This window comes from Agelaius phoeniceus, chromosome 12, assembly GCF_051311805.1.
Source record: "Agelaius phoeniceus isolate bAgePho1 chromosome 12, bAgePho1.hap1, whole genome shotgun sequence".
NCBI lineage: Eukaryota > Metazoa > Chordata > Aves > Passeriformes > Icteridae > Agelaius > Agelaius phoeniceus.
In genome coordinates, this window is record NC_135276.1 from 16,710,646 (window position 1) to 16,730,231 (window position 19,586).

The 19,586-nt window shown below is 44.5% G+C and overlaps 1 protein-coding gene across 2 annotated transcripts in view; it reads right to left on the bottom strand.

Moving 5' to 3' along the window:
- The window catches only part of MAF (MAF bZIP transcription factor), a 194,210-nt gene extending 174,934 nt beyond the window's left edge, over positions 1 to 19,276 (bottom strand). For both annotated transcript variants that reach the window (XM_077185192.1, XM_077185191.1), the window contains exons 1-2: positions 17,547 to 19,276; positions 6,981 to 7,046 (exon numbers count right to left, since the gene is read on the bottom strand). In XM_077185192.1, coding sequence (XP_077041307.1) covers positions 7,013 to 7,046; positions 17,547 to 18,640 — 1,128 coding nt within the window. In that variant the 5' untranslated portion in view covers positions 18,641 to 19,276 and the 3' untranslated portion in view covers positions 6,981 to 7,012. The remainder of the gene's footprint in view (positions 1 to 6,980; positions 7,047 to 17,546) is intronic.
- Positions 19,277 to 19,586: the final 310 nt, after the last annotated feature.

Sequence of the window (19,586 nt, forward strand, 5' to 3'; positions counted from 1 at the left end):
CAAGTCCTGCAAAAACAATGGGATTTTTGGATGCGCAGGAAATGCTGAAGTGAGCTGGCATTTGTTAGCTGCTGATGGATTACATTAATATGAATATTTGTCTGTAGGGGACAAACACTTTTGAGAAGTGAGCGCAACATTATGAGCAAAACATCAGCAATAATAACAAAAAAGGATAGAGAGAAGCATCATTGATGTAAACCATGAAATAAATAATATATGTCAACTTTTATGTTTCTTGCCTTTGATCTGGGTACAGCTGACATTAAGTCCAGGAACTGATACCTTTTTAGCTGAGAAGACACAAGATGTCAAGTTATATTTTTTAGTGCAAGGCCAACACATGAAAACAAAGCTAAAGGAGTCGAAGAAGTGAGCATAACAAAAACCAGAGAGATTATCTCTTGTCATGGGAAAGAAAATGATGGGAGTTTCCATGGAAGCTGAGTGGTTAATATAATGCTGTCTTCACTTTGCGATTCTCTCCTTATTAGAATATAATTTGGGTCCAAGTAATATAGGAAGAGTTTGTTCCTGTGCACAGCAAGGGAGTGCCATGGGTAGAGCTTCTGCAGAATGAGGACTACAAACATACTGACGAGTTTATTCCTCATTCCCTGCCTGCCTCTTGTTTTAACTCTCTTGTAAAGATGTTTGAAAGTGGAAGCTGTTTGGAAGCACGCATAAAAGCATCCATTAAAAGGCATTACAACGCCATTGGATCCTGCCCAAGTGATCCAGAGGCAAGCTGGAGCATCACCACAGGTCCCAGGGAGGCTACTCCTGCCTTGACTTCGGTGGCATCAAGTAAATCTGGTCTTTGTTTTACTTTCTTGCTGCTTTTTACTAGCACCAGCCCTCTGGTATGGGACTAAGCCCAGAGCCTCTCCATCAGTTCCCCCATGCTCCTGAGCATTTACACCAGGTAATAGGAAGCAGAATTTGGCCCTAGGTGTGTACACTGGATCTGAAATTGGGTTAGTAGGTTGTTCCTATCCACACTTACAGCAGTTGCTGGTTAAAACCACAGTCAGAAGATTGCAGAAACGCAGAGGTGCCACCTCTGATTTTCTCCTCTTTAAAACGTGCACCTCTCCCCAGGGAAATTGCCCTTCCTCTGGGAGACTCAGGATGTGCTGCCAAGCACCCCTCTCCTTTACAACCTGGGCCCGTTAAGATTCCCAGGCCTTCACACCCCATTTCCTAATTTAGCCTGGGCCTGAATCTTGGTGCCTGCTCCGGGCTGTGCTGCCGCAGAAGGGCCGGGGAGCGCGGCTCTGCCGTCAATAACCCGGCACAAAGGCCCTGCGCAAGCCGCGCCGAGATTTAATTACCTATCACTGCTAACAAAAGCTCTCTTTATTTTGATTAACTTTGAGGGAACAAGGTTCCCCACCATCAGAGTATGTTCAAGTAATTATGCAGTACAGACTAATATGCCTGAAAACACAAAAAGAGGGGGAATAGGGAGAGGGGAGAGAAGAAAGGGAAGACACGAGCTCAGCCTTACTTCCCAATTTAAACTAGGAATGACCTCAGGGTCAATTTTTCAGAGTATCTCAGATCAATTCAATTCTCACCTCCGCTGCCTACCTGCTAGCAAATGAACTTACTGTGCCTTCCAATAGACAGAAATGACTAAAAGGAAATCGCATTTAGCTGCATCTGAATAACCATGGTTATTAGATGATGCGTGCAGAGGAAAAATTACCATTTCCCTTCTCCTTCTCCTCCTTGTGATTGTCATTCTCACCTCACTGGTGATTAAGATGTAGGATGCTCTCGCAGATTGTTAATTAGGTGTTAATATCTGCAAGGGGCCACAGCAAGCTCCTACACCTGAGGTCATTTCTCAGAAGTCAGGCTGTCTCCGGTGACAATACCTGTAATTCCCATAGCTAGTTTGATTCCCACTCAACAGCTGGAGCTAGTGTTTCTTTCATGTCTGGTTTCATTTCCTATCTGAAATTATATGAGTGCTAATATCTTTATTATCTTTCCCATAGAAGTGCAATGCTGGAGCATGGCACAGCGTGTTGTTCATAGGCTTTCTTTTCTTTTTATTTTTTTTTTCTCACAGCATTTTCAAAACATTTCAAGCAAAAATCTTTATAGTTAGCAAATTTACAGCTGAGGACTCCATTATGGTTCGGAAGGGGTAGAAGGTAGGAGGGAAACAATAATAATTTGGGGATGGAAGAAAAGAAAAGCTGCACAACTGCTGAATGATAATGGCTCGAACCTTGGGAAAAAAAGGTAATGGCAGGAAGGGGAGGAATTACAAGGACAGTGTGACCTCTGCATGCCTTGCAGGTGCACAGGAGCTATTCTGTACATAGAGGTATTAAAGATATATTGTCTTTAAGAGAGAGATGGGGCACATAACTGATTTTGCCTACATTTTGGCACGTTCAAAATCAGGGTAAAGTTATGTGTGATTCAGAAAATGTCCAGCTCCCAAAGCACCTGATCTTTGTAATCCTGGCCCAGTGAACTCAGGAGAGTAAATTCCCATCCCAGTAGAAATGGTGCGTGGGACCTGGGCAACACCAGTGATTTCTCATTCCACAGTATGAAGTAAGGTAAATGACAAGTACTTCAATAAACCAGTTTTCATTAAAGGGCTTCAAGGAACATTACAGCTATTTTTTAACTCCCACAAAAGCCTAGAAGGTAAGAATTAATTATCTAGGTTTATAACTGTGTAAACTGAGATATAAAGAGATCAACGGTAACAGACCTTTAGAAGAAACCTCAGATAACAAGTTTAAAGTGCTTCAGTATTTTGCTGAATCTAGAATCAAATAAGTGGGTCAAAGTCTCACAAGTGAGTCAGACTGTGACTCCCAGCTCCCGTTTTCTTCACTCTCTAAACATTGTGACTATATGTGGAGCCTGAGAAGTAATTTTATATGTGGGATGTTAAATCAGTACTTTTCCTGTCTCATCAATCTCCTGTATTTTGGTACAGTGCGAATCATTTGGTAAGTGGCACAAATTAGAAAACCCAGGAGAGATGTTAAAAATATAACTTTTTTTTTTTTTTTAGCACTTAAAATCCTTTATTAGACCTAAACAACAGCAAGAGCTACATCACCAGAAAATATTTTAGAGCTTACTTTAAACACAGGGAAAAGTATTAAATTGACTTGCCTGGGAATTTTAGGGGAGTAAAAGCTGTTACATATGGAATATACTTTCTCTTCACTCATAAAGATTTGAGACATTTTCATACTTCAAATTCACAGGAATGAGCTAGAAAGGCATTTGAGGCACAGTAAAATCCTGCTTTTTATAAACACTCAAGAACTTATTTTTTACCTATGCAAAATGATCTGTAAATTGTACTAAATATGTTTGGGGAGAGGAAAGGGAGGGGGCGAGGTTACTCTGAATTTTTTAATCAAGAATAACATATTGCATCCCATTTGATAAAAAAAGATTCTCATTTAGGCTTAATACAGCACATCTGCTTGAAAAATACATACAAGGCTCCCATTGACTGCTGTGGGAAGTTTGCCAATAATATTTCATGGAAGTTATCTTGCTATCAGCCTCAGAAAATAAAGACATTTTACAAGGAGTGTTAATTCAACAACGTAAAGTTAAAAATAACTTGCTCATGCACAAAGAAATTTGATTGTTTTTACAGTTCTCAGCTTTAATTTTCAATTTATCAGATGTACAGTCTAGGAAGAAAAACAAGATCTAATTTCCAGTGAAGTTGGGTAGTTTGATATCCCAGGCCACGGCCATGAAAAGAGAAATGATATCATGAACAGACAGACTCAACTGCACATCAAAAATACACGTGAATAGTATGAGAATGCAAAAGGTCTTGCACAAAACACAAATTTCTTTTAAAAATGCATGTGCAAATACAGGAATAGCAGTGAAAAGTAAGTAAATGTGTATTTTCAGAGCGCCATGATTTCCCCTGTGTGAAAAGTCTTAGAGGCAAACTGGAAAAGGAACAGAAAATACATTTCTGTTCTTTACTGCTCCTTATTCTCCCCTTAGTTCAGGTCTCATCCATATGGGGAAATTAGGAAATAAACTATACTGCAGTGCTAGTCATTGCCTGGGTGGACACTCCTATTCTAGAATAAGAGTGGATTTTCCTGGTTAATTTATTTTATTTTGAAAGCAGCTTAGCTGTACTAGGGAAGGGGGAAATCCACCCTTACTCCCAAATAAGAACATCCATCCTGGGAATTCACAGCTCAGCTACCTCCGCATAAGTTCAGATTTTGCTTTTCATTTTACAACCTCCTTTGTAGATATTCCTTTGTGGTGGAAGTGTGGGCCCCAGGAATTAAAGGGTAATTTTACCAAAGGCTTCAGTGGGGCCAGAAATTCACCCAGGATCTCTCCTCTCACCTGGGATGTAGGTAGGATGCAATTTAGGGTCCATCATTGCCTCATCCTCTCCTTGGAGCTCTAAAAAGGTCCTTCAGAGCCTCTTTGAAAACTGAAACATTGTTACACACAGTGATAAAAAAACCAACAGATTTTTTTCTTGCCCTTTTTAAGAAAAAACCTGGCTACATATCTTATGTCAGAAGTAAATTCTATTTTCCAACATCATCATGCTGATCAGGAAATACAGGGATATTTTATTCTTATTGGTTCCATGACATTGGAGGATGGAGAAGCTTTTCTGCACCAAATAAAATACACTGAAGCACAGTGAAACACACCTGGGTTTATGTGTGTATTGTAAGGGATGTCAGCTGGTGCTGCTGGGAGCTGGAATAAGACAAAAATAACAGTTGCTTTGTAAAACATCACAATGGACTCTTAGTGGTATTTTATGGGGTAGCAACTGATTTTGTTGCTGGTATGAGTGTATATCATAAACACAAAATTCATCCTGCAGTGCTCACCCTGAAAGCTGTCAGAAGTGGGAGGACACAGAGTGACACCAGCACCGGCCTCCACCACCCCTGCTGCCGCCTGACCTGCCAGGGACATCATGGTGAGAACCTCTTAACCAGCAACCACCAAATATTCCTGTCACAGTCATTAAATAAATGGCCCTGAAATCCTTAAAGTTTGCCAGAAATAACATAATTCCTTCAAAGGAGCCAAGTGAGTAAGTCAGACCGTGGAGACTACTGTCCACTACTATAAATGTACAGTCTCTCTAAATTCCCCCAACCAAGCCACCTCCATGAATATCAAGTGAGCTCTCCTCCAGACAGCGTAGAGGATGGGAGTTTTCATATCTAAGCTTATTATTCCTAATATCACAGAGACACTTCCCTGAATTGTCCTTCTCCTGCCCAAATTCCCCATCTGACCAGATGTCTTTCTCTCTCTTGCTTTCACCTGTCAATCATGTTCACAGCTGAAATTTGATTTCTCTCCCAACAGTAACCTTAGATGAAATATTACCATAGGGGTCAGAACTGCCTGAACCTTGCCGTAAAAGTTTGTTAACTCTTCCAAGACCCAAGAGCTATTTGCTTAAAACTAACAGATTTTGCTGCTGGTTGTTTTGTGGGTTTTTTTTTGTCTATAATATGGGAAAATATAACCACAAAATACTAAGGGAAGACACAAGGAACTGTCCCAGAAAACAGCAGGCTAAGCAAGTCTTGAGATCACAAGTGTCAATAAGGGAAAAATATTTGCTTTTTTATTATATGGATAAAAAGAATAAATATCACTAATTTATATAAATCTAATAGTTACATATATGAATTACAGGAAGCAAATTGATTAAACAAGTGCTGCACCTTTGCTATTAAAATACACACTTCATGTATTTACTTCAGCTGATAGCAACCTGGCTGTCTGTATTCTTGCAAAAAAAGCAAATTGTACTCTAACTTTTCACAAAAAAATCCAAGTGGTCTGGCTTCCCTCTCATTTACAGTGGTGAAAAACAGAAAAAAAAAATGCAATGCAGGCAAAACCCCATCCAGGGTGTTCCTCAGGGAAGTAAGAGGAGCATCAGGCTTAAAATGAAGGTCCTGTAGTGTTCCTTGAGAAATCTATTCCTACAACCCATACACCATCAAAAATTCCTCTCAGCTCCATTTAATGTACAGGCTACAGCACCAGTTACATCCCCCCCATCCTCACTTAAATTTTAAATAATAAATCTGTTACGTAAATTTATTTTCAAAATTAACAAAGAAATGTATTATTTCAATTTATTATTTATATTTCTTTTAAAAGATAAAAAATAAATCTATTGTTTAAACAAGCTTAATTCCATGAGCTAATAAAATTCAGCTGTTTCTAACAGCACTTAACCGTTGATCAAAGCGTGGCAGGCTGTACGGCAGGCTGTGTTCTTAACTAAAATAGGAGGTTTCATAAAAAAAATTCACACAGGAATCTGTCATTGCAACCTTGGTGCTCATTTAACCCACTTAGTATTTTTATAGTCAAGGTCAATAAAAGTCAGATTCCACGGGAAAAAAAAAATAAAGTGCCTGTTTGAGTCTAGCAGGGGAAGGGATTGAAAGTTTTAATTCCCACATTTTCATTAGCAGCATATTTTTTAGTCAATGTTGACAGATTGAATGAACATGAATTTCCAGAGGAAAGCAGTGCTGTGAATTAAACTCTATTGTAATTTGTAAGTACTGAAGTCATCTAACACAGACTCATGATTTTCATCAAGATCTGAGGGAGATCTTCAGAAGACCCATCCTTAATCCCCGTAGCTGATGTCTGAACGTTAGCATTTGAAGAAAAAGAAAGAAAACATTTGCAAAGGATTATATATGAGGTGTGGGACACCAGAGAGCTGCCTGGCTGACAAAAGTACAAAGCCCCATCATTGAAAGTGGTTCTTGTAGGCACCTGAAATCAGCCTCACCCAAAAGCCCAGGAAACTGCACCACAGCCTGTCACCGGCTCCCCAGGGCTGAGCAAAAAGCACCATCTTAGCAGCAGAAAACAAAGCAGTGAAATTACCACCCCTGCTGAAATACGGCAAATTGCTAATGAAAAGGAAAACATACCTTTTATTTTTGACCTCAGGTAACAGGGATTTTCACATCACCGTTGTAGATGATTCTCTCGGGTACCTAATTTAGTAAATATATTAAAATAAACTATTATTAAAAGGAATATTTAACATCATAAAGCCTGTCTGTTGTGCCACTATGGTACAGAATAGGACCTTTTATATGCAAATCCTAAATTAAATTTAGAAAGTCTCTTGTACTGTTTATTAACTCTGGCTGAGTGAAGAAGAAATGAACACAGTTTGAAGTGAAACATTTCTAGCTCACGCATTTAGTATTTATTTCACATTAATAACAGAAGATTCTTACTGACAAATTGCCTTAAGAATATGTATTTTTTGCCTCACCAGTGAATATCAGTTTCTAATATCTGAAAGCTTTCTGTACTTTTTTCTTAATGATTGTTATTAGCTGCATTAATGTAATTGGCAAAATAATAATCAATTTTTGTACACACTCCATTATTTTCAAGACAGTAGTTTAATAACAAAAGCAGAGCTGTCATTTCCTCCTGCAGTTACTCACACTGTACAAATTCATCCTGTCAACACATATTTAAAACCTAATTTAAAGAAAAAAATCAACATAGAGTGAATCTTTGTACAATAAGTGAGATAAGTCAGTGAGTCAATCCACATTTCTTAAATATGGATATTTTGTTGTGTCCCTTACAGTCAACTTTCCCTCCCTGAGTGTGCATGCACAGACACACACATGTATGAAGTGCCTGCAGGAATGCTTGAGCTCCGTGCATTTATTGGAACCGTGCAGCATAATCAGAGCAAGAATAAACCACAAGCCCGATCGACTTGAATAAAAAAAAAAAGGCAAGACAAACTGTAGGCTCTTTTCCAGCATTTTGATTCCAGATTAGCTCTGCAGCTCTGAAAACAAAAGTGGGCACATTTAGAGCCAGCTGAATGATCCCTGTCCCACATCCCACTCCAAGCTCCCCACTCCGAAGAACCCACCCCTCTTTGAAAGGACCCCACAGGCCACTGAAAGAGATGTTGCCTTCTTGTTTTGGTTTTAATTTTTTCTTTCAGGTTTGGAGTTTGTTGTTTTGTTTTCTGAGGTTTTTTTGAGAAACAGGACGGTGCTTAGATAAATGCAATACTTGGCACCTGGCCCGGGATCTCTAAAAGCAAATGACTCCTGTGGACCTTTGGTGTCATTTTTCTCAGGACGACCTCTCCTTTCATGCCAATCGGTTAATTCATCCTGTTATTAATGCAGGGGGCTGAGAGGAACAGGTACTCAAGCCTCACACCTGAGGAGCATCTAGAAACTGATGTGGTCAGCTTGCTTTCAGTCTTTGCTGTGGCCATCCCTGCCCGAAACCCACAACCATTCCCAGCACAGCACACCTGGAACACCAACCCTCTTCCACCGACAAGGTGCATTGCTTCACTTAGCAGCTTTATTTAACTATCAGTTCATTAATAAGGAAAGAGTCAAAGACAGTAAGAGAGCGTGAAGGCAACCAGAGACACTAAGCAGATTTATTAATTTAAGAAGCCTGATCACTTTCCTTCATTTTATCTGACAGAGTTGGTGTAAGACAGTTATACTTCAATAAGTTCTCTACACTATACTGTGCTATTTTAAAAGGATTTCACAATAAAGGAAGCTGAAAGACTGTGCACAGTCTGGAGACCGTATCTGGTGTGACATGAATATAGTATTTTAACCAGATTTAATCTTACAGTATTCCCTCCTCTACAATGACTTTGCAGGAGGAAACCCTACAGAAAGGAAAATCTGTTCATCCCACACCACAGAACACTGAATTGCATTGCAGACTCCAGCAGCTCTTCCTACATATTAAAATGCTTTCATCAGGGAGTTTGGAAGCAGTCGAGCTGGGGGAAGGGGTAGGAAAGGAAAAAAAAAAATACTAGGTCTTGTTTGGTTCAATTTTGGGATCATTTTTATTGTCATGGCTCTCAGTGCTTGAGGGAGCAGGGGCTGTTTGCAGTGGAGACACCTCAGCTTTGGAAGACAATACCAACACCCTGATCCCATCCCCTTCAGCAGTGATATCCCACTGCCAAGGCCTTGGCAAGAAGTTTTGTTTCAAAATTGGAGAAGCAGGGCTCAGGCTGCACGAAAGGGAATCTGCCTGCTTTCTTACAGAAGAGGGCTTTAAGCTTAATCATATACACATTCCGAGGCACATCCACACAGACTTGTGAAACTCAGCCTCGGCAAACGCCGTTCCCTGCACTTCAGATTCTTTAAAAGCCATGAAATGTAAATCCTGCCTGCTTCCATTCTTGCTCCCTGCAGAGAACTCGAGGCCTGATCCAAAAAGTCATTTTAAGAGATCTCTTTGATTGCCTTTGCGTTTAGATTTGTCTCTGTGTGCGCGCAGGTATGAAGGAGAAAAAAAGGAAGAAAAGGGGGGAAATTCAAGAACTAGAGAAAAAAAAGGAAGAAATAGAAAAAGGAAAGGAAAAATAAGGGGGAAAAAGAAAAAGAATGAGAGAGAAAAAGGAAAAAGAAGAAGAGAAAAAGGGAGAGGGGAAGGGAAAGGGAAAGGAGTAAGGGAAAGGGAAAGGGAAAGGGAAAGGGAAAGGGAAAAACGGGGAAGAGAAGGGAAAAGAAAAAGAATGAGAAAAAAAGAAAGAAAAAGAAAAAGAAAAAGAAAAAGAAAAAGAAAAAGAAAATTTGGAAATACTGTGACCAAAGCCGAGGGAAGTGCTCTGTGGACATACCTAGGGCCGGGCAGCCCGTGGGAGCCGCCGGGTGACAACCGGAGCTCCGCTCTGGATGCGCGGCCAGACGGATCCATAGTTCCGCCCAGACTCCCCTTTTGTTTCAGGGATGGGATTTAGAGAGAAACAAACAAGAAACAAACGAACAGCGGATGCGGTCCTCACCTTCGCGTCCCTCCCGGGCGGCGGGGCCTGTCTCCCGCACCTGGCTGAGGCGGGACCCGCGGTTTGGCGGCCGCTGCAGCCCTCGGGGGCTGTGCCCGGGGACAGGGACTGGGCCTGGGACAGGGACCAGACTATAGCGGGGACAGGGACTGTGCCCGGGGTCAGGGTTGTGCCGGGTGCCAGGGCTGTGCCCGGGAGTTGTGCCAGGGCCGGGGCTGTGCCGGGGCCGGGGGCTGTGCCGGGGCCGGGGGCTGTGCCGGGCCGAGGCTGTGCCGGGCTCTGCCCGAGGTGAGAGTGGTGCCGGGGCCGGGGCTGTGCCGAGGACAGGGCTCTGCCGGGATCTGGGGCTGTGCCTGGGCCGGGGGCTGTGCCCGGCTGTGCCCCTGGACGTGGCGGCCTGGCCGGGCCGGGCTCCGGGCAGCCCCCGAGGGGGCCCGGCCGCCCCACAAGCGACCCCGCCGGCCGCGGCCCCGGTGCCATGAGGGACGGGGAGGGGCTGCATCCCTGCACAGACAGCCCCGGGCCGGGGCGATCAGGAGCTGCTAGAAGCAGGGAGGTGAAAATCCGTGCCAGAGCCCGCCCCAGGGCTGCTGCTCCCCCGGCCGGGCTGGCGGCAGGGAGGCAAAGGCGTGTGGGCTCCGAGCTCTGCCGACACCCTGCTGTCCCCACACCCTGCAGCCTTTCGGGGACACCCAGACTGAATGGAAAGCCCAAGGACTGAAGGTCAGGGAGATGCCAGAGCCTTCGCTGGAACAGGGTGTTGAGGCTCAACGCCTCCGTCCACAGCCATCGGCATCTCTGCTGTATCAGGACAAGCTGGGGCAGCATTGCTCAGGACTGTGGGTCTTTATGAATTAACAATTGAGAGCAGCACCCAGGGACACTCCAACCTCTACCCCCGCTGCAAACTTGAGGACACTGCTCGATTTGTTATTTACTGGGGATTTTTTTTTCTGCATGGAGGAGAAACACCAGTTCTAGAAAACTTCTGCTCTCTCTTTGATTCCTTCCATGTAAAGCGTTGCATTGCGATGCATTATAAAACAATGACATTTATTAATTAAAATAAAAAAGCAAATCATGGCACAAAGTCCACGGGGCTTCAAAACAAGCAAGGAGAGAGGCAGGGCAAGTTCTGTCCTCGTCACTCACTGCACCACGATTACAGGCCTGCACGCTTCACTGTGTGTCGCAAGTGACACAGTTTTAAAAGCCAGAATTTGGAGGGAAAAAAGTGGGTGCAGCAATAGTGAACGAAAATGATCATTTCAGAGAGCGCTGAAATACAGGCAGCGTGCATCGAGGGCACTGAGATGTTGTCACACTGTGCTGGGTCAACCCGATACGGTGATAGATAGCTCGGGATGGAGCTGCCTGTCTGCCAACTACAGCCTCGCAGATCCCTGGCCTCTTGCTTTTCACTTGATAACTTAAGTCACATCCTGGACTATTTTTGCATTGTGTTGGCTTAGAGCTCACAAATCTGAATGCACTCAGCCCTCAGAGTGACAAATGTTATTCTCGGTCCTCCCCCGCAATTTCAGGCAGTCAAGAATTAGATGCAGCAGAGTGTACAGTATTTTAATCTATTGATTTGTACCTGCTGTGCCCAAAAAAATTCATTAGAAGAGCCTTAAAATTATGAAGTGGTTTGGTGCTCAGCTCCTTCCTGAAAAGACGAGTTCTTTCTTGGCCGCTCACCTCTGCCACGTTCTGGGGTGTGCTACATCATGTTATTCATACTGAGACCTGCACTTAAAACAGAGATCTGAAGCATTTGGTTGCAGACTCTGTGTGTGTGTGTTGTGTGTGTGTTCAAGCACGATTGGTTTTTGTCAGAGCTGAGCAAACAAAATCTATCCCACTCTCCATAGCTACCCCCAGAATGCCCAAGCCTCATGGCAGCCGCTCACAACACAGCGATTCGGAAAGAGGGAGGGAAAAAAGTGTATTAAAAAAACCTTAATTCCTAACATTGAAGTATGTAGGATTTTTTTTTTCCTGCATGAAATTTTAAATTCAGCCATCTGAACAGGTGTCAGAAACAGTGGGTCCATTTAGCTCCTCTGATGATCGGAGTAATAAATATAGAGGATTTCCTTTCAACACAGCACATGCTGAAATGACACCAATGTAGTTCTGGCATCTGAGCAGATAATTCTGATATATGCATCATTTCCTCCCTAAATCCAGGAAGCAGCTACACTCTCTATCTGATATTAGTATATTATGTCAAATAGAAATTGGTATTAAAATTATGAATGATTCTAGATCAAGAACTTCCTACACACTACACAGAGGGAGGGGGAGGAAACAGCTGCATAAAAGCTTTCGGAAGGGAAAAGAAAAAAAGACCTGGGAAAGTTCATTTTTTAAACTAAAAATTTGCTGCCATGTTTCGCGTGGGGGGAGTTTTCAAGTGACATTTTGATTCAGCACTGGAGTTTTTGTTTTAAAAGGGTGATGAAGACTTTCTAATAAATAGAAGCTCTCCCCACTCAGTTTGCAAACAGGCACTTCTCGCTGCATGCCTAGGGAGAAATAATTCAGGAAATAAATATGCACTGGTGTGACTGGGATATTTCCCTGCCTTCTCCCGTCTTTTTTTTAGGATTCAGTCCAGGATGACATTTTTTCAAGCAGGGAAAATGCTGTAGCAAAACCAAAAAAATACTCTCGGCCTCTGCTCAGCAGAAGCCTGGAGGCAGGGCAGGAGAGGGTTATGTTTCGTTTTAGGGGGTGGAAATTAAAAAAGCTTAGGGGCAAGGTGGGCTGGGGAGGGAGGAGGGGGCTGAGTCTCAGTGTACACCATTTCCCAGCCAGCAAAGGGCTGCTGTGCATGCACGTATCTCCCAGCACCAGTCACATGAAAGTTCTTTGTAATGTAGTTAATAAATGGAAAGGCACTACAGGACTATGGGAAAAATAGGATGTTGTTAGTGATGGCCAGATTAAGACCACACACACCTTTTGACACCCAATTGCCTGGCCCGGGCAGCATTCCACCCAGTTTTTACCTGTGGGAGAACAGTGGGATCCTGCTCCCCTTTGAAATCCCCAGGATTGCACCTCTGAGTTCAATGGGAGCAGGATTGAGGCCAGAGTCAAGCAAGGGGTGATTAATGAATGTAGGTTATTCAGAGCAGAGCGGTTCCAATTAGTCCTCAGCAAGCAGTCCTGCGGCAAAGGTGGGCGCTCCCCTGCAATGACTCATACAGAGAACCCCAATACTCACTTTGCTTTAGTGAATATTAAAATGTGTACCTTATTTTTTTCCCCTTCACTTGGCCAGTTGGCGTGTTTCAGGCTAAAATTCAAGTGCAGCCTAAGGAAGGTTGCATTTTTTAACGTGCAAAGCAAGATTGTCATCACAATGCCAAACTGGAAGAAAGCTTTTTTCCCCTCTCAGGCTGGGGGTGTGATGGGAATTTTCCCTTTGTCACTCTATTCTAGGAAGTCTGTTTCTAGGAAGGTTTTCTCTTATCTCTCAAATCGTTCAAATAGGATGTTTGGTTTTTTCCCTCCGTGAAAGAAGATACTTCAGGGAGGCAGCAGTGCTCTCCTCGCTCTTCACTACTCAGTACTCAATTCACAGTACTTTTAAAATCTATTGCCTGCTTCTAACTTTGCTTGCAAGGAAGCCTGAAGTGACAGCAGGGTGTGAGGATGAGACTGGACCAGAAATGGTCCTGCTCTGGGCAGCCTGGTGTTCTGTGCTCCCTTGGGGGCTGCAGCACCACTTCAGCGGGGGCTCTGCTGATGACAGGTCTTGTCCCTTCCCTTCCTTGCTCTCAGCAATGGCAGCAGGAAAGCTTCAGAGTCCCTGCAAAAACACCTGGGCGTCGGTAAAGGCTCAGTCAGGGAAGGGAAGGTGGGAGACAGAATAACGAGCAGCCTTGTCTTTATGAGAGGAGATAATTCCCAGCTCGGCCAATCGCAACCAGTTTACCCACAGATTACACATTAACCAGAAAATGGAACTCAAATTAACCAGAATCTGGAGCTTGAACCATTACTCAAACCCTGGTGCAACAGCAGGTCAGATGCCAAAGGGCAGGTTGGTGCCCCGGCACTGGGGAGGGGTGAGACACAGCATCGGCTTCGGAGACCAAGCCACTGCTGTCACCAACAGAGAGGCTGGTGTCCACCCCTGCCAAAGGGACCTCAGCGGGAGCAGAGTGACCAGCACCAGCCACTGCCCACTGACACAGGCTGTCGTGGGTGTAAGTGCTGCAGGGGGACTCAGAGCCACACCTTGACCTTGCAGCTCGACCCTTGACAGAGGCTGGACCAGCCAGGCAGAGGGAAGGCAACAGGTCCTGTCCCTTCAGGGCCACCAGCACCCAGGAGGGATGACCTTACTGCTGAGAAGAAGTTGCACCAGCTGCAGGGGGGAAAAACACAAAGGAGAAGAAAAAGGTGTTTGGTTTATGAGCCTGGGTCTGGAGATAACCCCCCCATCCTAGAGAGGCTGGAGCATCCTTCAGAGAGGCCTCTGCCTCTCACAGAAAGGGGACAGATAATCCCATTCAGAGAGCAGGACAGCGCTCTGCCGAGGGACACTGCAGGCTCTCAGGGAAAGGTGGCTTTAAATGAACTGGGTCGAGCATCTGAGGAGCCTTTCAAAGTTCAAATGCCCTTTGACATGGGGAACTGCAGTGAAGAGGGGCTCAGAGACCTGAATGTTTCTAGCACATTAACCTTTGGGGTTGATTGTTTAAAGCAAATAACTCTCAAAAGTTGGAGGAAGTCCTTTGGATTTTTTTTTTCTCCGCTCCTCAGCTCTCTCTGGACTTTCTAAGGCCTGTAGCAAAAGAAAAAACAACAAAACAAAACCAAAAAAAACAAAAAACAAAACAAAAAATTCCCCAGGGTAAAAAAAAAAAGAAAAAAGAAGGGTGAAAAAGCAAAGAAAAGAAAAAAGGAGGTAGTATGGACCAAAATGGTAAGAAATTTTTCAGTCTAGAATTAAGTGGCTCTGTGACAAGCCAAGCTTGATGCAGTGTCATCTCTTACTAGAGACAGGCATGCTTAGCTGGGATCAGATGATAAGAGGATGTGAAGTCTTCTCTTTCACTTCACTCCATCATAAAACAATCAAAATACAGGGCCATATCGTGTCATCAGGTTTTTAAGCAGACCTCCCCTTTGAGATCTCCTAGAACTTGGTGGGATGATCTGAGTCACTGAAACTGCCCTCACTGCACTACTGAGAAGTCAGAAGCAGCACCTGAAAGCTCACGTTTTTTTTTCGTCTACCTGAAAGAGAACTTGAGTCCTAGCAGGTGACAGTTTTCCATTTTACACGAAGCTATGCTTTTCCTTCTCCCCTCCTGAACATTTTTGAGTCCAGCTCGTGGGTGAGCATCGCCCCTTCGGCAGGCAGCACGCTGAAGTACTGCGCTCGCAGTTATGGAACTTTGAACTACACACTAAGAAACTGAGTACGGAATCAAAAAAATGCAGTTTATTATTGTAGATTATTCTCTCTTTCGATATAACCATAGAGTTGAAAATGAAAGAAAAGCACATAGGAACATCACACGTGGTTAGTTAGTAACTCAAGATATAAAACAATTTTGCACAGCAAAATATGTAAAAGAAAAAGTAACTGACAAGATTTTTTTATATTTATTGTGGTAAGATTTACTTTCCATTTTTTTTTTAAAAGACAGGATATCAGTCCCTGAAAATAAAATTTACTGATTATTGCCTTTAAAACTGTGGAATTTTTGAAGTTACAGAAAATCCAGTTCTGCACCACAATACAACTGTAAAAAAATCTGCATCATTTTAAAACTGTGCAGTAATGCCATCTTTATAACTGCATAAATTGTATTAGCGTTCTAAACAGGTTCGTAATTTTTTTGTTGTTGTTTTTGTATTATATGCTTGCAGGTTATATCTTAGTGCAATTCAGTCCCAAATACTTCAATTTTGAAAAAAAAAAAAAAAACAACCCATACATTTTTAATGTAAAATACCCCTATAGATATAAACAGGGGTGCCTCCCCCTTTTAATACTTTGGTTTTCAAATACAGTCAGTGGTATAGCAAGGACTACATATACCCAACTTATATTTAAGTTGCAAGCACATGCTGCATAAACTACTTTTTAAAACAGTCCCGTTGCAAATTCTACCCCCCTTTACATCACGACAGTAAACAATTTAGTGCATCAATCTTTAAAAAAAAAAATCTACATCTAAACAGACCTAACTCTTTCGAATTTATCTATAACATTCCTTTATCTGTAGCATACATTTTAACTGGGCTAACAGATGACAGAAACTAGAATTAAATTATATACTAGGAACCCAGAGCATTCCACATTTGACAATGACCAAACGCAAAATGAAAAAAAAAAAATGGGGCAGATCACTTAAAATTAATTTTAGACTGTTTTTAGGCAACAGCATGGTTTCAATGTCCCCCCCAAGTGGGATGTGAATTTTGTTTTTGAACATCTTTCCAAAGTTCTTTCTGTGTTTTTGGGTTTTTTTATTTTTTTAATTTTTTTTGCCACATTAGGTTACCAAAATCCATTCTGGCAGGTTTTTTGAGAGGGAATGCTTCAGTGCATTTAAAAGGAAGTCTGAAGTTTTGAGTAACTCAAAGCAGTTTTAGAGCAGATGCAAACTTTAATGGGAGGAAGAGGAGGAGGAAGATCAAAGGTTGCACTTTTTTGCTTTCAACCCAAAAAAGTGATGAGGCAATAAAACAAAAGGATGAATGCCATGCCATAATAGTCTCCAAAAGTCCATTTCCAAGCAAAAGAAAAAAAAAATAATTATACCGTACATGACCAGCATGCAGGGTTTTTTATTAATATAATGTCTCTTTTTCATAGTCTTTTGAAACAGTTATAGTTCATTGTTGCTAAGACAAAATAGCAAGCGTAATGCATGAGATGAGTATGGGATTCTAATGGCAGACTAAAGTCTCACGTTTGGCAGATTAAGGCCAAAACTCACATGAACACACCGAAGGTTGATGCAGGCTTGATTTTGGCAGGTTGATCTAGGCATATCTCTAGTTTTGCACAACAACGCTAAAAACTGATGGAACTCAGCAAGCTGGAGTCTAAAATTTTCACTTTTTTTTTTTTTTTGTATTTTTTGTTTTGTTTAGTTTTTAAATTTTTTTTATTTTATTTTTCTTTTTGCAAAGCTCAAATCTCATATGAAGAACTCAGGATGGCAAAAAAAAAATCTGACTTTTTGGACACAGCAAGCTCAAAAGAAAAAAAACCTCATGAACTTAAAAATATATATATATAATGTGGATGGCAGGTTTCAAAGAAGAGCAAGCTTCATATGAAGAACTGAGTTGGTGGCGAGTTTGTATCTTTCAAATTAAAAAAAAAAACACAACAGCAAGCCCCCACAAAAAAAAATTAAAAATAATAATAATAATAATAATAATAAACAGAAAAGAAACTCATGTAGAACTTTAGGTTGGCCAACACGGAGCCAGCCCACCTTAAAAAGAAAAAAAAAACAAAAACAAACACCAACCCAAAAAACAACTTTGTTTTAAAATTGTTTTGAGTTTTTTTTTTTCTTTTTTAAAAAAAGGTAATAGAAGGTGGCAAGCGGGGTTGTGGCTCTAGCAAAGCCCCCAACAACAACTCACACGGAGAACTTTTAGTTAAGGTGGCAAGGCTGTGGGAACTCACATGAAAAACTCTGGAGAGGAAGGGTTGTCGCTGCTGGATCCGTTTTCTCTGAAGCCATTGCTGACCAGCTTCTCGTACTTTTCCTTGTAGGCGTCCCTCTCCCGGACCAGCCTGGAGATCTCCTGCTTTAGGTGCTCCACTTGCTGCAGCAGCTGGTTCTTCTCCGACTCCAGGACGTGCCGCTGCTGGACCCTCTTGAAGCGGCAGGACTGGGCATAGCCCCTGTTTTTGAGGGTCCTCCTCTTCTGCTTCAGCCGGATCACCTCTTCCTTGCTGACGCCCCGCAGCTGCCGGTTCAGCTCCCGCACCGACATGGTCACCAGCTGCTCGTCGGAGAAGCGGTCGTCGAAGTGGAGGCCGCCGCCGCCGCCGCCGCCGCCGCCGCCGCCGTGGTGCGGGTGGTGCAGCCCCCCGGCGCCGCCGCCGCCGCCGCCGCCGCCGCCGGAGCCGGAGCCGGCGGCCGAGGAGGCGGAGGAGGGCGGCGCGCTGCCCGGCGCCGCGGCGTGGGGGTGCCCGCCGCCGCCGCCGCCGCCGCCGCCGCCGCCGTGGTGCGGGTGGTGGTGGTGGTGGTGGTAGTGGGGCGCGCCGCCCTGCGCCGCCGCCGCGGCGATCACCGCCGACACCACGGCGGCCGCCGAGCCCATCTCCTCGGCCGGCACGGAGCCGCCGGCGGCCGCGGCCAGCTGCTGCCCTCTAGCATAGCCATCGAAGGCGCCGGGCAGCGGGTGGTGGCTGCTGTTGATCAGCGCCTCCACCGCGTCCTCGGGGCTGAAGCCCAGCGCCTCCGGGTTGAGCTGCTGCGGGTACCCCGTCATCCAGTAGTAGTCTTCCAGGTGGGTCTTCTGGTCGGAGCCGGAGCCGGGGCTGGGCGCCGAGAAGCTGGGGGACGGGGGCACGGAGCTGCAGGGCGTGCTCATCGGGGTGGAGGAGAGCGATCCCCCGGCGATCAGGCGGCCGCACTGGCTGATAATGCGATCGGTCTCCACCGGCTCCTTTTTCACTTCAAACTTCATCAGATCGAAGTCATTAACATATTCCATGGCCAGGGGACTGGTGGGCAGGTCGGAGCTGCTCATCGCCAGCTCTGATGCCATCCTTTTGCTGCCGAGAGTCCTCCAGAAAGGGTGCGCTCCGGGAGCGAGGGGGCTGCTCTGAGTCGCCACCGGGTGAGCCAGCTTGATTTTTGGCGAGCTCCGCTCCGCTCTCCTGCTCTGCCTCCGATCCGGTCCGCCCCGGCGGCTCCTCTCCCGCTCCGCGTTATCCCTCGCAGAGGCTCCGCTGATGCATCAGAGCGCGGGGCTCACGCTATTCGCCTTTTGCATAGAGGGTTTTTTTTTTTCCTCCTCTCTCCCTCCCTTCTCTCTCTCTCTCCTCTCGCTCTTTCGCAGCTCGCGAGCCGCAGCTGGAAGTGTTAGCTGGTGTTGTTGCGAGTAAATTTGTTGTTGTTGTTGTTTTGTTTTGTTATTTTTAACACTTCATGGTGCTTTTCCTCTGGGCTCTCTCCTGCAAAGTGCAGAGCGAGGAGAGAGGTTCATCGGGGGAGGGAGGAGGGAAAGAGAGCGAAGGCAAAAAAATAAAAATAAAAAATCAAAGTCTGTATCGCAACCAAAATAATAATAATAATAATAAGAGTTAAAAAAAAAAAAAAGAGAGAGAGAGAGAGAAAAAAAATACAACTCGGCCTCAAAGCTACAGCAAGAAGATGAAAAATATTTAAAGGTTTGATCCGGCAGGAGAGTTTAAAGCATTGCGGAGTTTTATAGCGCCCGTGACGTCAGGCGGGACACGGGCTCGGGGCCGGGCCAATGGGCGCGCGCCGCCCGGCCTCATTAGCATAAGAGTCTAGCGACAGGGAAACTTTGCGGGCTGTCAGTCAGGGCTCAGCTGACTGTCAGCGCCCGCTTAACCCCCTCCTGGCCGCCGGCACCGCGCCTGGGCTCGGCTCGGCTCGGCTCGGCCACCGCCGGCCCGCTCCGCCCGCGCCGCACCGTGCGCGCCCGCGGCGAGCGCCCTGCCCCGGGGCGGAGTGCCCGGGGCTGC